The following is a 12,815-nucleotide window of genomic DNA, read 5'->3' on the forward strand; positions in this document are numbered from 1 at the left end:
CCTAAGATAATGAGACCCACAGCTCCCCTGCTAATGTAAGTCTTCGGCTGATTGAAACACAGAATGCATAAACCCTGAAAGTTTGGGATGGGGGTTGTGCCAAATCCAAGCATGTGAAACTCTTGAAAGAGTCCTCCTCTTTGTACTTAATTAGAAGCTGCTGTTTTCTAAGTCAGTGTTTACTGGTTCTTGGTTGATAGTATCAAAGACTGCGACTTTCAAAGGAGACCAAGAGATTTATGTGCTCAGTTTCCACAGGGTGGGGGCGGGGGGAATAATCAGTGAGACTAGAAGCATAAAGCCATGGCAGAATCACCGAGATTGAGCCAGCTCCAGTTTATCATGCTAGGGATGTGTGTGAAGGCGGCAGTGTGCAAGTGTGATCCTTGTGACAGCCAGAAGTGCGGTTGTTGCATGAGAGGACACGTGGATGTAGCAGGACACACTTGTTTATGCATGGCAGGCTGGGGAGACTGTGTTTGTATGTGCGCATATGTATGTGTGCATGGGTACCTGGAAAGCTATAGAGCTATGACTACACATGTTTTGTAACCAGAACTAAAGCACATCTCTAGACATGACTTTTAACCCCTTAGGCATCTGTGCCAATCCGCAGCCCAGGGTAGGTGCTGCAAACCGGCATTAATCAATTATGTCAGGGATATGGGTGATGACCAGATATCCTCTGACAATAACTTTTAGCAATAGCTGAAATCAATAAATCTAGGTGGTGGGCACTTCAGCTTTTATTACTATCCAGTGAGACCTGTTGGCTTAGAGTTAACATGTAAACGCCTGAAAATTAGTTTTCCCATAATCAACACTTTTTAATGTCCATTCAGCCATAAGATAAAATAAAAACACAGGAGGAGGCATTTGTCTTCCACACAAAATCATACAAAAAGTCTCTTTTTATTAAATATACATTATTTACAGTTTAAGTCTTTCTTCTGTACAACAGTAACCATAGAAAACAAAAGAAGCTAAGGCTAAATTTTTTCAATCCCCGAACAGTGTATTAAGACATGTTACATTGTCTGCAAAACTGACTTGGACTGAGGCAACGTCCTGTGGAATTCTCTTTAGAAAACCAGATAGTGAAAGGGGAATAATCTAAATCTCCATTTTGCTTTTTACTGTAACTGAGAGACTCTTGCATTACCCTTGGATGGACCATTAAAAGAAAATAAAAGTCTTTTTTTTTTTGCTTTGCTATTGAAATGAGCAGTGTTCTGAGAGATTTGTTTAATATAACTTGAGTAGAACAAAGTAAAATGAATGATGAAGGGCTCATCTGTAGAAACAGCCAATTTTTTACTAGTGTAAGTATTTAACGTCAGCTAGCTTTCACAGCCTGTGAAGCTGCTCTTTTTGCCCTTTTTTTTTTTTTTTTTTGCTTTTTAGGGTGCCTTCATTTTTCAAGTAGGATACAGTTCACCACAGTCCCAGGGGTGGACTGCATTAAAATCCCATAAAATCCTTTCAAAGTCAGTGGGTGGGCTCCCAAGTCAGTTGGCAACAGACCACCCACAGATCACCCTTCCCCCTACACTCATTTCCAGAAACTCCTGAAGGTGACTTAATCCATGTCATGGGCTTAAGTGGAACTGAAGTTCATTGCCTTATCCCAAGTTTTATCCACAGTTCTGCTAGAAGACACACATAATTGCAGTGAATGCAACTCCTGTTGACAGCAGTAGGGGATGACGAATATAAGGTCCTGAATTGAATTCATATATGTCAGCCCCAGTTTGCCCTTGCCTAGGGCAATCTGAGGCTAAATTCATCTATGATGTATCTACATTGATCTCAACAGGATTAGAACATTAGGACAGCTGGCTCTGTTTCTTTCACGAAGTGGGTTTCAAAGCAGGTCAGGTCCTACAATGTTTAGCTTCTCGCCATCATTTAGATATAATGGTCTATGTTAAATATTTCATTTGCAAAACTCACGGAGTAGAGATTTCTATGGCTGGATGCCTGAAAAAACATGTACCTGCTTGCTCTCCTAAACTCCATCTGAAATTTTATGGAGTGGGCTTGGGTGTCTGAATACTCCTCTGTGTCGTGAGTGGGATGTGAGGCTGCGACTGGCTCTATCTAAGCTTTACCTCAGAAGCAATCAGTTTTCTTTCTTAATGATATGTGTGCTCAGCATTGGCAACAATGACAAAACACGTCAGAAAATGGTTTGCCTAAATGATGCAAGAAGGAACTGTAAAGGGCTATGGCATGCAAAAGTGAGTAAATAATTTCCCATGCAGAAATCGTATCAGATGGACTCTCTTTAGGGTTGTGGGATTGAAATCCATGAATAGAGTAATGACCGGCGTATCAAGAAGCAAATGGTGTTGCAATGTGAACAGCAGTCAGTAATTTAGAAAAAAGCTGCCACAAGCATCCTAAGTGAGGAAGGGATGGGGAGAGGAGAGTCTCTAAGCAAACACCATTCTTTGGATCACCTGTTGTACCCAACATTTCATTAAATGTCATGATTGTTTGAGGGAAATCATCCCCAATTTTTCTTTGGGGTATCAGGGAGAGATTCAGATTAGTATCAGCCAGAGGTTTGAAATCCTCTCCCATGTTTGAAGCACATCTTTGATACTTTACAGATCATCAGGACAATTAAGGCTATGTTTTGGCAGGCTAACTAGTAATTCATTCCATGGCAAAAATGAATCATGGAAAAACACCTGAAACCCTCGTATCCACCTGATGGTTACCATGCCTGGTTTCCAACAGCATAACCTTTCTGAGAGCTTTTGCTTCCTGCACTGCCTCATCGCAATTCTAATTTGGAGAGTTAATGTCCCCATTCCCCCTTACAAGTCACCACCTCTAGGTGTCTACATCTCCACGGCAGAGTGCAGTCTCCCTTCTGGCTGAACACCCAGCTGACGTTTTGAGAATCATGCAATTTCTTCGAATTTCTGGTTTCTGTGACTGCCAGGAGAAAAATCATAACCTTAGTTAGAATCTCCACACAAGTTCCTCTGCCTCCTACCACTAACTTAATAGCCCCACATGTTAAAGAAAAAAGGAGGGAAAAAGAAAACAGAGGTGAACTAGATATGGAGTGACGCTGTCAACACAAACTGTTGCCTTAATCCTTCCTTAGCTCGGCTTGTAGACTCAGTACATTACAAACAACAAACAACAAGCTTACAAATTACAATAGTTCACCAGAAAGTGTGCTTTTTTTTTTCCAGTTTTTGTTTTTGTCAGAGTAACTTAGTGCAAAAGATCACAAAAATAAGTACCAATACATAGAAATATCCAAACTCCTATATGCATGACTCAAAAGAAACAACCAAAGAAAAAAGCTATTTCAGACCCAAAAGAAGAGTGTGTTTAGAAGTTGCATGTACAAAAGGAGCACGGAGGAGGGGGCTGCCCACACCGAAAGTGGACGTGGAGAACTTTTCATTGGAAAAGGAAGCACAGCAAAGTGCAGAACCAAATGGAACAAATCATGCTCTGAAGCTGTGATAGTAACTTGTGAAGAAAACCCCCAAAACTCCCAAGGGCATGGTGCAACTCTAACTGCAGTCAACCAAGAGGCCTCCCACCAACCTCAAAAGACTCTGGATAAGGTCCTTGGTTTGGCAGGGATGTAACTGTATCACTTGGCTTGTTTGATAAGTCGGCATTACAAAACTGCATGAAAGCTTTGAAATAGCACTTGTCTTAGAGAGCCTCACAAGGTCTCAGCTTTTGCTAAAGTCTTTTACGGAGTGTTGCTTTCTGAAAAATAAATAAAAATAAAAACATTTTTAAAACCCTCTGTGTCTGTGAAAAGCTAGCAGTGCAGAACAATACTTGAAACCGGTCTTCACTGTAAGCTTTGCGTAGGTGACAGCAACAAACAACAATGGCATGAGATGGTGGAGCACAAAGGGGTCAAATCACGCCTCCTGTTATACTCTTGTTAATCTGGGGTGAAGGACACACTTCAGCTGACTGGATTACACTGATGGAAAGGAAGGTTGATTTTATTCTGAAGATAAGATTGTTTTCAGCGATTCATCTCATCGAGAACTTAGTGATTCTGTATGGGCACTTACTGTAATTTGAAAAGCCAACAGGTATCAGCCATACCTGCTTGGGGCTAGCAGATACGAGACATGACAGGAGACTTGCAACCTTACTGGAGCTGCAGAGATACTCTAGTGTATCTCAAACGACACCAGACACATATGGCTAGAAAGGCATCTTAGGGGTCTTGAGTTAGCTCTAGATTACGAAATCTGTGTAGATCTGTCTACACGGATGCTACCTGCCAAAGCTCCCACACGAGGCAATGAATAGGTCTTGGATCTAGAATAGACTGGAAGGAGAGCTATCCTCTCCCAAGCCCCAGAGATTACTGATCGGAGGGCCACCGACTCAAATGGGTGCTTTGACACCTGATTTTCATGTATTCAGCTCTAAGTAAACACATGCATTTCCTAAGCAGAGATGTCTAGTTTAATTTTAGATGCAAGGAGGTGTCCTTCCTTGATCCCAGCTGGCATCTCAATAAAAATCAAGTCTCTTTTAAGACCTGTGCAGATGTGTCTACTGGAGCTGCAAGACTAGTGTAAGATTCCTATATGTAGGCAAATTCTGCTAGAAGTAGCTAACCTATTGCCAGGAGCCTACCCTGTCTCTATAATCACTGGTGAGAAAAATGCACCTTTAGAGAGTGATTCATTTAATCTTAAAGGATGTCCGAGACATTTGCCCTGTCCTCACTGACCACAGGACAGGACTGGATGACAAGTGTAAAACAGGTAGCCTTTAAAACCAAATGCACGATGAAACAAACCCAAAAGACTCAGATAAAAGTGATCTTCAAGTGCTTCCATAGGTCTAGGACTCAATCTTATGCTCAGCAAAATCGATAGCTGACTTCATTAGGAGAAGATTCATATCTCCTCACCATAGTGAAACTATATGATGTATTGATTGCTCCTCACCCCTTATGTGAAATATATGATCAGCAAATTGCTAATATAGACAAACATCTCATTAAAATAAGGGTTTGGCTTACACTGTAAAAATTGAGCAATTGCTAAATAGGATGGGTTAAGTCTGGCTCGATCAGATTAAAATAAAGCAGAGAGAAAGCATCTCATGTTTGCATTTTGCCCATCAGTTTTAACTTAAATGTCAGGGGAATCTCATGGCTGAACACAATCTGATAACAGTACAGACCTAAATGGCTTGTTTTCACAGCTACATTCACCCAGATGAGAACCCTGGTTTAGCCAATGTAAGTTAAAAACCTGTCATCTGTTTGGCTTTGTTTTCACTGCAGACATACCCTAAGTGCTGTGACATGGCAAGAACAAGAAAAAGAAAAAAAAGTGTATATGTTAAAAGTTTACTCAAAACACTCACACTGACTTGTCTCTAGTAAGTGAATAAGGACAGATGAAATACTTACTGCAAATTACACAGGTGACTTACTTAGGACCAACATTTTATTTCCAAAAGAGAAATGGGACTCAATTTTCAAAGGTATTTAAATGTCTTGTAGTATTTTAAAACATTTCACAGCAAGGCAGAAGCAGAAATCCAACTGAAATTAATTTAAGTCAAGCACTCATCTTGTTTAGTCACTTAAGCATTGATCCACATCCTCAGGAGACTACATTCTTCTGAAAGCCCACACTTCACTCAGGTGGCAGCCTATGTCTCACTGAAAGTTAGTGGGATTTAGTTTTCTGACAGACAGCCTTCATTTGTTTTCTATAGCCAGACACCAGGGTTCTCAGACAGTCCTTCTAGGCATCCAACTCAGACTTTGCATGACTAAATATCTTTATAAGCATGGCTGTTACTGGCCAAGTCATTTCTGGAAAACAGGAATTTGCAGTGCCTAAATCCATATCTAAGTGACTTAGAAATCTCATAGCCTAAAAATCCCTGCCTAGCAATAATAATTTTCGGAGGTTACATACCATATCACCAGGAGAAAAAAAGAGACTTGGTATCCTTCTACCAGCCCCTTACTTTTGTTATGAAACTTGTCTTGGGAGAAGGAAGAAAACCCAAAAAACCAACCAACACCTCCAAACAATTCTTTGATACTCTCAGGTTTTCCATTAAAATAAATCCTGACATTATATGTATAAAAAGTATTATCCCTCACATTTACTGAAAAATGTTATCTAGAATGACAGCTAAAAGAAAAAAGGAATGACCCCCCCCATTTAAAGAGCAATTTTAACAAAAATTACAGAAATGGTTTGTAATAGATGGGAAAAAAGGTCTAATTTGATCTGTGAGAAATGAAAGCAATTTTAACGCTGGTAGATTTTTGCAAAATTGCATTTCTCCTCTTTTTTAAGAAATCATTTTTAATTTCTTTTAAGTGGTACTGAAGTAAATCATATGATGCCCTCACTAAAGAAAGCATTATAACAAAAAAAAAAAGAAAAAAAAAAGGAAAAAAAAAGAGTTAGTATTAGGGTACTTCATATAGTATCTTTCAGCTGCCTTTAATAAGACTGTTGACATCCTGATTTAGAAGATAAGATTTTAAATGTCAAGTCCATACAAATGTGTTCATTTGTCCAGCCCTGTAGCATATAAATATTCACATCTCATTACATCCATAGGTATAGATGCACGTGTTTCTGTATACTCATGCATGCATTTATGTATGTGCAGTTCTTTCTTTTTACAGATGCACACCAATGTAGCTAAATTTTCAAGGAGTTTTACCAGCCTGGGCTATATTAAATTAGGATAAGAAAAAATGGACAAACAAACCACTTACAGTGTTCTGCCAGGTCTGGGCTTGCGCACAGCATTCCACTTACACCTGTTCTGTGGCCCAGGACTAAGCCACTGAGCTGTATCTGAAATGTTTGCAGCAACACTAATATCAACATTTGGTGATGGGAACTTGATCCTCCTTGAGAAAGCTCAGCATCTTGCAGAATCAGGCCCTGAGATGGCTGAAAGTAATTTAGTCACTTGAGAAATGAGAGGACTCTGCTTCATTGCTCAGTCTCCCTTTTCCAGCTACTCCACTGCTACAGCTGTTTTGCACTTCATTGTGGCACTTCGTAGTAATTTCGTTCCTGGAAACTAACATGTAGGAAAGCAGAGGATGATGTGTATCTGTTACTTTGGTTAGAGGAAAAGACACACCTGTGGGCTTTCCCCTCCTTCCTATTCCATTCTTCATAAAGCCAATTAAGTACTTCAATTAGGACTTCAGAGATGTCTCACACAGAGGCCATTTCAGATAAAATGACTCAAACATGGGCAGAGGAGCCCATGCACTTGCTTATTCCTTCCCTCCCGCCATGCCAAACAAAGCTTTATCTGGGGGAAGGGAAGGAGAGGGGAGGGGAGGGAGAGGGAGAGGGAGAGAAGGGAAGGGGAGTGGGGAAGGGAAGAAGGCAAGGGAAGGGAAGGCAATGCAAGAAGGCAAGGGAAGGGGAGGGGGAGGGGAGAGAAAAGAGAAATTGCTTTGCCAGGATTTCACCGCAAAAGATAAAGCAACATAAAGGGAACACAGCTAATGAGTCATTACACATCTCATCACGCAGAAACACTCTCAGGTAATCATGTATCATGCAAACAGCCAGCATGAGGCCAAAGGGCTGTTGTTGACCTCGGTTGAGGAAGAATGGCACCAATACTAATTTCAATATGAATGGCTTTACAAAATTGCTCGGTTAGAGTTCTGGTTATGGGGCTGGCCTCACATATTCCTCTTCATGTGACAGCGATATCATTCCAAGATTGCTTTGTCTTCACCGGACGCTACTTCCCATAAAGTCTTCCAAAAGAAGTGGTGAAGAATCACCATATCCAAACTGTCATTTATTTATTCTTCCTTGTCTGTCCCCTCCTCCCATCAAAAAAATAACCAGCTACATACCTTCACAATGCTCTGCCTGGAAAAATAGCACCTGTTGCATGTGTAACCTCATCTCTAGTTTGCTGTGGGTTATACCTCATACTGTGATTCTTTGATTTTAATCTATGTAAAAAGAATCACCATGCGTAAACCCCAGGATGACTGCAGAAGGGTGTAGGGGTCAAACAAAGAGATTCAGCCGCACAATTAATTGTCTTGAATTAATTCTTATCAAGAGTACCGCAATAAATATTTTTTTTCCTTAGCTGTTGGATTGATTCAACTCCTGTCAAAAACCTTCAAGTCTGACAGCAAATTCTACATACTCTTCAGAAGCCCTGCGAAGGCAGTATGTCAGACACAAGCAGGGTGTGAAAAACCTCCCTTGGTGGGACTTTGCCATTTCTTACCCTTAGGATGTCTGTGACTGAAAAGCAGGTTTTTCAGCCTCACACTGAAACCATGCAGCACAAGTAAAATGGGCAGGATTCAAATCTTCGGTATTGTTCCCAATCAGGAAAGGACAGAAGACTTTAGAAAAACAGGAGAGAAGGTTAATTTGAAGTAGAGTATTTGGGATTTTTTTAAACTTGTTTCCCTAATGTTCTTCCTTGTAAACAGGGTTGATTAAATATTAACCTTTCTAGATGTGACATTAGACCTCTTTCTATTTAGCTTTAGAGAAGATACTCCAATTTCTACAAACAGGAAATACGAATCAATCTTTCATGCAGTTTTGGGGGTTTTTTTTGAGTAGTTGGATTTTTTTTCTTTTTAGAAGAACTGGCAGAAGGTGTGACTCATGTTTAAGATTAAACTATTTTTGTTTTTTCTTGTCTATGTACTTTTACTTTGCCACAGTGGCAACAGTGTTTAACCTCAGTGCGTGATAATCCTCCATATGGCATGAACAGGTATATGCTGCATTTCTAACATTTCAGACAAATATAGAGCACCTAAGTCCTAGCAGCTTCCTAAAACCTTTGGAGATTCAAGCTACTATTTTCCATGCTTCAGCTAGAGTTATGCTAGAGTATGTTGGGTCTACATAGCCAGCCTTATGAGATGGAGGTGAAAGAGGTGCATGGGAATGACTTTTATTGTTGATATATATATTGTTGGAAAAGTACTGGTAAGCCTAAAAGTTACAGTAAAAGGACAGGAGGTTGGGGGAAGGAGCTTAATGAGGAGAGTTTTATTTTTCCTTACCTCATACCAGCTTCTCAACCGGTATAACTTAAGGTAACACCACTGATATCAATAGATACGTATCAATTCATATCACTTGAGAATTTGGCCAGTTCTTTATGATTGTTGTAAATGAGCCTGTAAAATAAATCAGGCGTTTTGGTCTCATTCTTTCCCTCTATCCTGTCCCAGTATCTGTAGAGCTACGTATTCAGCTACTTTACCTCTACTTTACATAGACCAGCTCTAGTGTAAAAGTGATTAATTAAATGGCTCCAAAGAAAAACACAAATAAATGTAGGGACTTTGAAACATCGAGGAACCCACAGCAGAAACCAGGTGTGCATGTGGATCTTATTTTGTGTAGGGTGGGATAACAGGTCTCTTGAGCTGCAGCAGTAAACTGTGACTGCCAGGTTCTTGTGCAGAGCATGAGGCACTGTGATTGTTGTCAGTGTTTCCTGTGCAGGGCGGTCTTTTCCAAATGAAAAAGAAGTTAGCAAAACATGAATGTTTAAAAAAAAATTACAAAAAGCAAAAAGGAAGGAAGAAAGGAACAAAGGAAGGAAGGTTAGGGAAGTAAGAGTAAGAAGAAATTGCATGGTCCGTCAGATGAAATATTCCCGTTTGCACTCGCTCACTGTGTTCTGCAAGTCAATGTCAGCTTTAAAGGAGCTCTCGAGGTTTTCTGGGTATTCCTTCTCCTTTGTCTGGCTACTTCGATGTGCTTGTTTGTGCTGATAAAGGAATCTGCTCATGATGGCAATGATGCAAAAGATGATGAATATCACAACTGCTATTACACCTGAAGAGGGGTAAAAAAGGAAGGATAGAAAGAGTAAAAACCAAAACCAAAACAAAACCCCCAATTACCTCAAAAATACATTACCAATGCACAACAGCTAGTGGATATGTTAGATCAGTTCATTTCAGTCTGTACACAATCATCTGCCTCTATCATACTCTCCCTAGTAGTTTTTATTTCTATTTTGTCACCTTAAGTAAGACTTAAAGCAGCACACATTGATGTAATTGACCTTCTATTTTCAGTCAAATTCTACTTTCACTGGAAGTAAAGTTGAGTCAGTGTGTTTGTTTTTTAAAAAATACATCTGTATGCTCACACAAATTCCTGCTCTGTTGTATTTCCTTCTGTGTTATCTCTGGAAACCTTGCATATGAGCCTTGTACTCTTTGGTTTATAGCTTCTAGATATTATCAAAGGCAGCTCCCTACAGGGCATCCTATAAAATAAACAAAGATAAATTGCCTTCCAGGTTGTTAAAGGAAAATGAAAACCATACATGAAGCTATAAGGACAACTTTCCCTAGTATATAAATGCTTCCATATGACCTATCGAGTTCCACACCACCACCAGCTTGCAAAGAAAGAGCTCAAGGATATGTGAATCCTGTGCTGAGGCTCTCATCAGAGCGGTAGTTAGCTGAGTCTTAGATCACAAAATCACATGGAATCAGAGAATGGTTGAGGTTGGAAGGGACCTCTGGAGGTCATCTTGTCCAACTCCCCTGCTCAAGCAGGCAGATAGACAGACTTTGGTTATATTTTAGAAGACTCGGGTTCTTGATGATCCATAATGCCTTTTTTTGGGTGATATCCAACATCACATGCCGCCATTATTGGCTTCATCCACAAATCGGGTGCCTATCTAGGTAGCTTGATACAGATATGTGCTAATGAATACAGCAAATACTAGACCTGCATTAGATTATAAAAAACTTGAACTGGATTTTATGGGGCCCAGATTTAAAGTACCCTAGATGCTTGCCTTGACAGAATTATTTTTCAGTTGTAATCTTTAAAAATGAAGTTACCTCCAATCACAGCTGAATCGCTCCTGACTGCATTGGTGAGAGGTTCTCTTTCATCTGTCTTCCCAAAAGGATCTGCAGTTGGTTAAACAAAACAGGACTTATTTTTTGTATCAACTATATTCATTTTCTCTGTGGCTTAGACAGAAGCACCCTCTTACCCTCACGAATTCTAATCTGTTTTCAAAAGATGTGATTTGGGCGATTGGAGAATCGAACCAGAAAGCTCTCTGAAAGATAAAATGAGCTTGCAGGACAATTTTCTTCTACATCTTCAGGAACAAAGTCTGTTAAGGGTATATTTAAAAGGAAACAGAAAGGCTCACACTAACATCTGAAAGTGTTGTCTCAGTTTATTGGTAGAAGAATCAGAGAAGACATTTGAACTAAATAGCCCATTGGGAGCTTTTCTCAGTCAGAGCTTTCATTTTCTTTTTTTGAGTTCTTTTTTTTTTCTTTTTTTTTTCTTTTTTTTTTTTTTTTTTGATACCTAAGAAACAATATCAGAAAGAAGCAAAAGGAAAGGAAAGGAAGGCTAGACAGATTTGGACCTGACCGACGTTTGTAGATGCAGATATACAAGTAAAATTCAATCCCATAAAGAGAAGCAGTCTCTGCTTGGGACAGCTGCTTGGAAGGGATATTTTTCTCTCCATTGCAGAAATACAGTGGTCAAATTGGATTCAAAACAGAGGGGTCAGAAATGAATTCCTATATTAAAGGCTCCTTGATGTTGAAGCTCTCTTGTACCCTATCTATAAATGACTACTGTTGAAACACTGGGCCAAAAAGTCTACATGCTGGCAGTTTCAAATTCAGATCCAAACCTGAGAGGTCAAGCCCTCCCTGAAGTCAGTGGAGTTATGGCAGTGTACCTATTGTAGTCCTGCATGTTTCAGAAAATGCTGTGTTTTCTACTGCTAGTTGAATCTAGCTTTCTGCACCTTCACTTTTCTTTTTCCTTTCAGCTCATCCTCTCCTTTGACGAGATTCCTCTCTGTGTTTCTCTCCTTTACAAGCCTTCAGGCTATCATATAGATGATGTATGTGGGAGTTACAGATGACTGTCTCTGCTATATATTATACCGCTTTGCCAAACTGATCTTTCCGATGCAAGAGGTGGAAGCCTAACTGAGAAATTCGGTGTTGCAAGGTTTATTGTAATTGAACATCCTTGCCTTAGTAGCTGACTCAGCCACATTTTGGTATCTCATTGCCCAAGAAGATGTTTTTTATTCAAACAAGCAACAATTTCATATTTGTGTATCAGGAGGTTCTGAGTTTGCAATGATGGTGGTTTTGGGCTATTTAGGTTCTTAAAGGGGACACTTTTTCCTTAATCTCTACATCACTGATACCAGCCCCAAAGATGTGCAGAATGCATCAGACTCAAAGAGGCTTTCATGTTTGAAAAGATGCAATTCCACTGCTAGTTTTAGGGGTGGAAGGATTTCTCATCAAACACATCCATACTGAAAAGTCAGGGCTCCCCATATCCGCAGTTCATTGACTGAGCTACAGGCACAAAAGGGACTTCCGGGGCCCGCTGAACACCTCCAGTACACCCATTATCAATGTGAATGGTAATTGACAATGACAGATTTGGACACTCAGGTTGAGACCTTGTCGTGGTTTAACCCCAGTTGGCAACCAAGCACCACAGAGCCGCTCGCTCACCCTCCCCGCCCCCGGTGGAATGGGGGAGAGAATCAGAAGGGCAAAAGTAAGAAAACTCGTGGGTTGTGATAAGAACAGTTTAATGATTGAAATAAAATTATTATTAATAATAATGATGATGATGATGATGATGATGATGATGTAATGAAAATGAAAACAACAAAAAAAGAGAGAGAAACAAAACCCAGGAAAAACAAGTGATGCAACTGCTCACCACCTCCCAACCGATGAACAGTCAGTCCCCAAGCAGCAA

General features: G+C 40.1%; 1 protein-coding gene across 1 annotated transcript in view; it reads right to left on the minus strand.

The window, feature by feature from the left end:
* Positions 1–9,660: 9,660 nt before the first annotated feature.
* CNTNAP5 (contactin associated protein like 5) overlaps positions 9,661–12,815 on the minus strand; it is a 239,298-nt gene continuing 236,143 nt past the window's right edge. The window contains exons 23-24 of the mRNA XM_009275042.1: positions 10,889–10,960; positions 9,661–9,857 (exon numbers count right to left, since the gene is read on the minus strand). Coding sequence (XP_009273317.1) covers positions 9,661–9,857; positions 10,889–10,960 — 269 coding nt within the window. The remainder of the gene's footprint in view (positions 9,858–10,888; positions 10,961–12,815) is intronic.

Source organism: Aptenodytes forsteri, unplaced genomic scaffold, assembly GCF_000699145.1.
Source record: "Aptenodytes forsteri isolate BGI_AS27 unplaced genomic scaffold, ASM69914v1 Scaffold255, whole genome shotgun sequence".
Taxonomy (NCBI): domain Eukaryota; kingdom Metazoa; phylum Chordata; class Aves; order Sphenisciformes; family Spheniscidae; genus Aptenodytes; species Aptenodytes forsteri.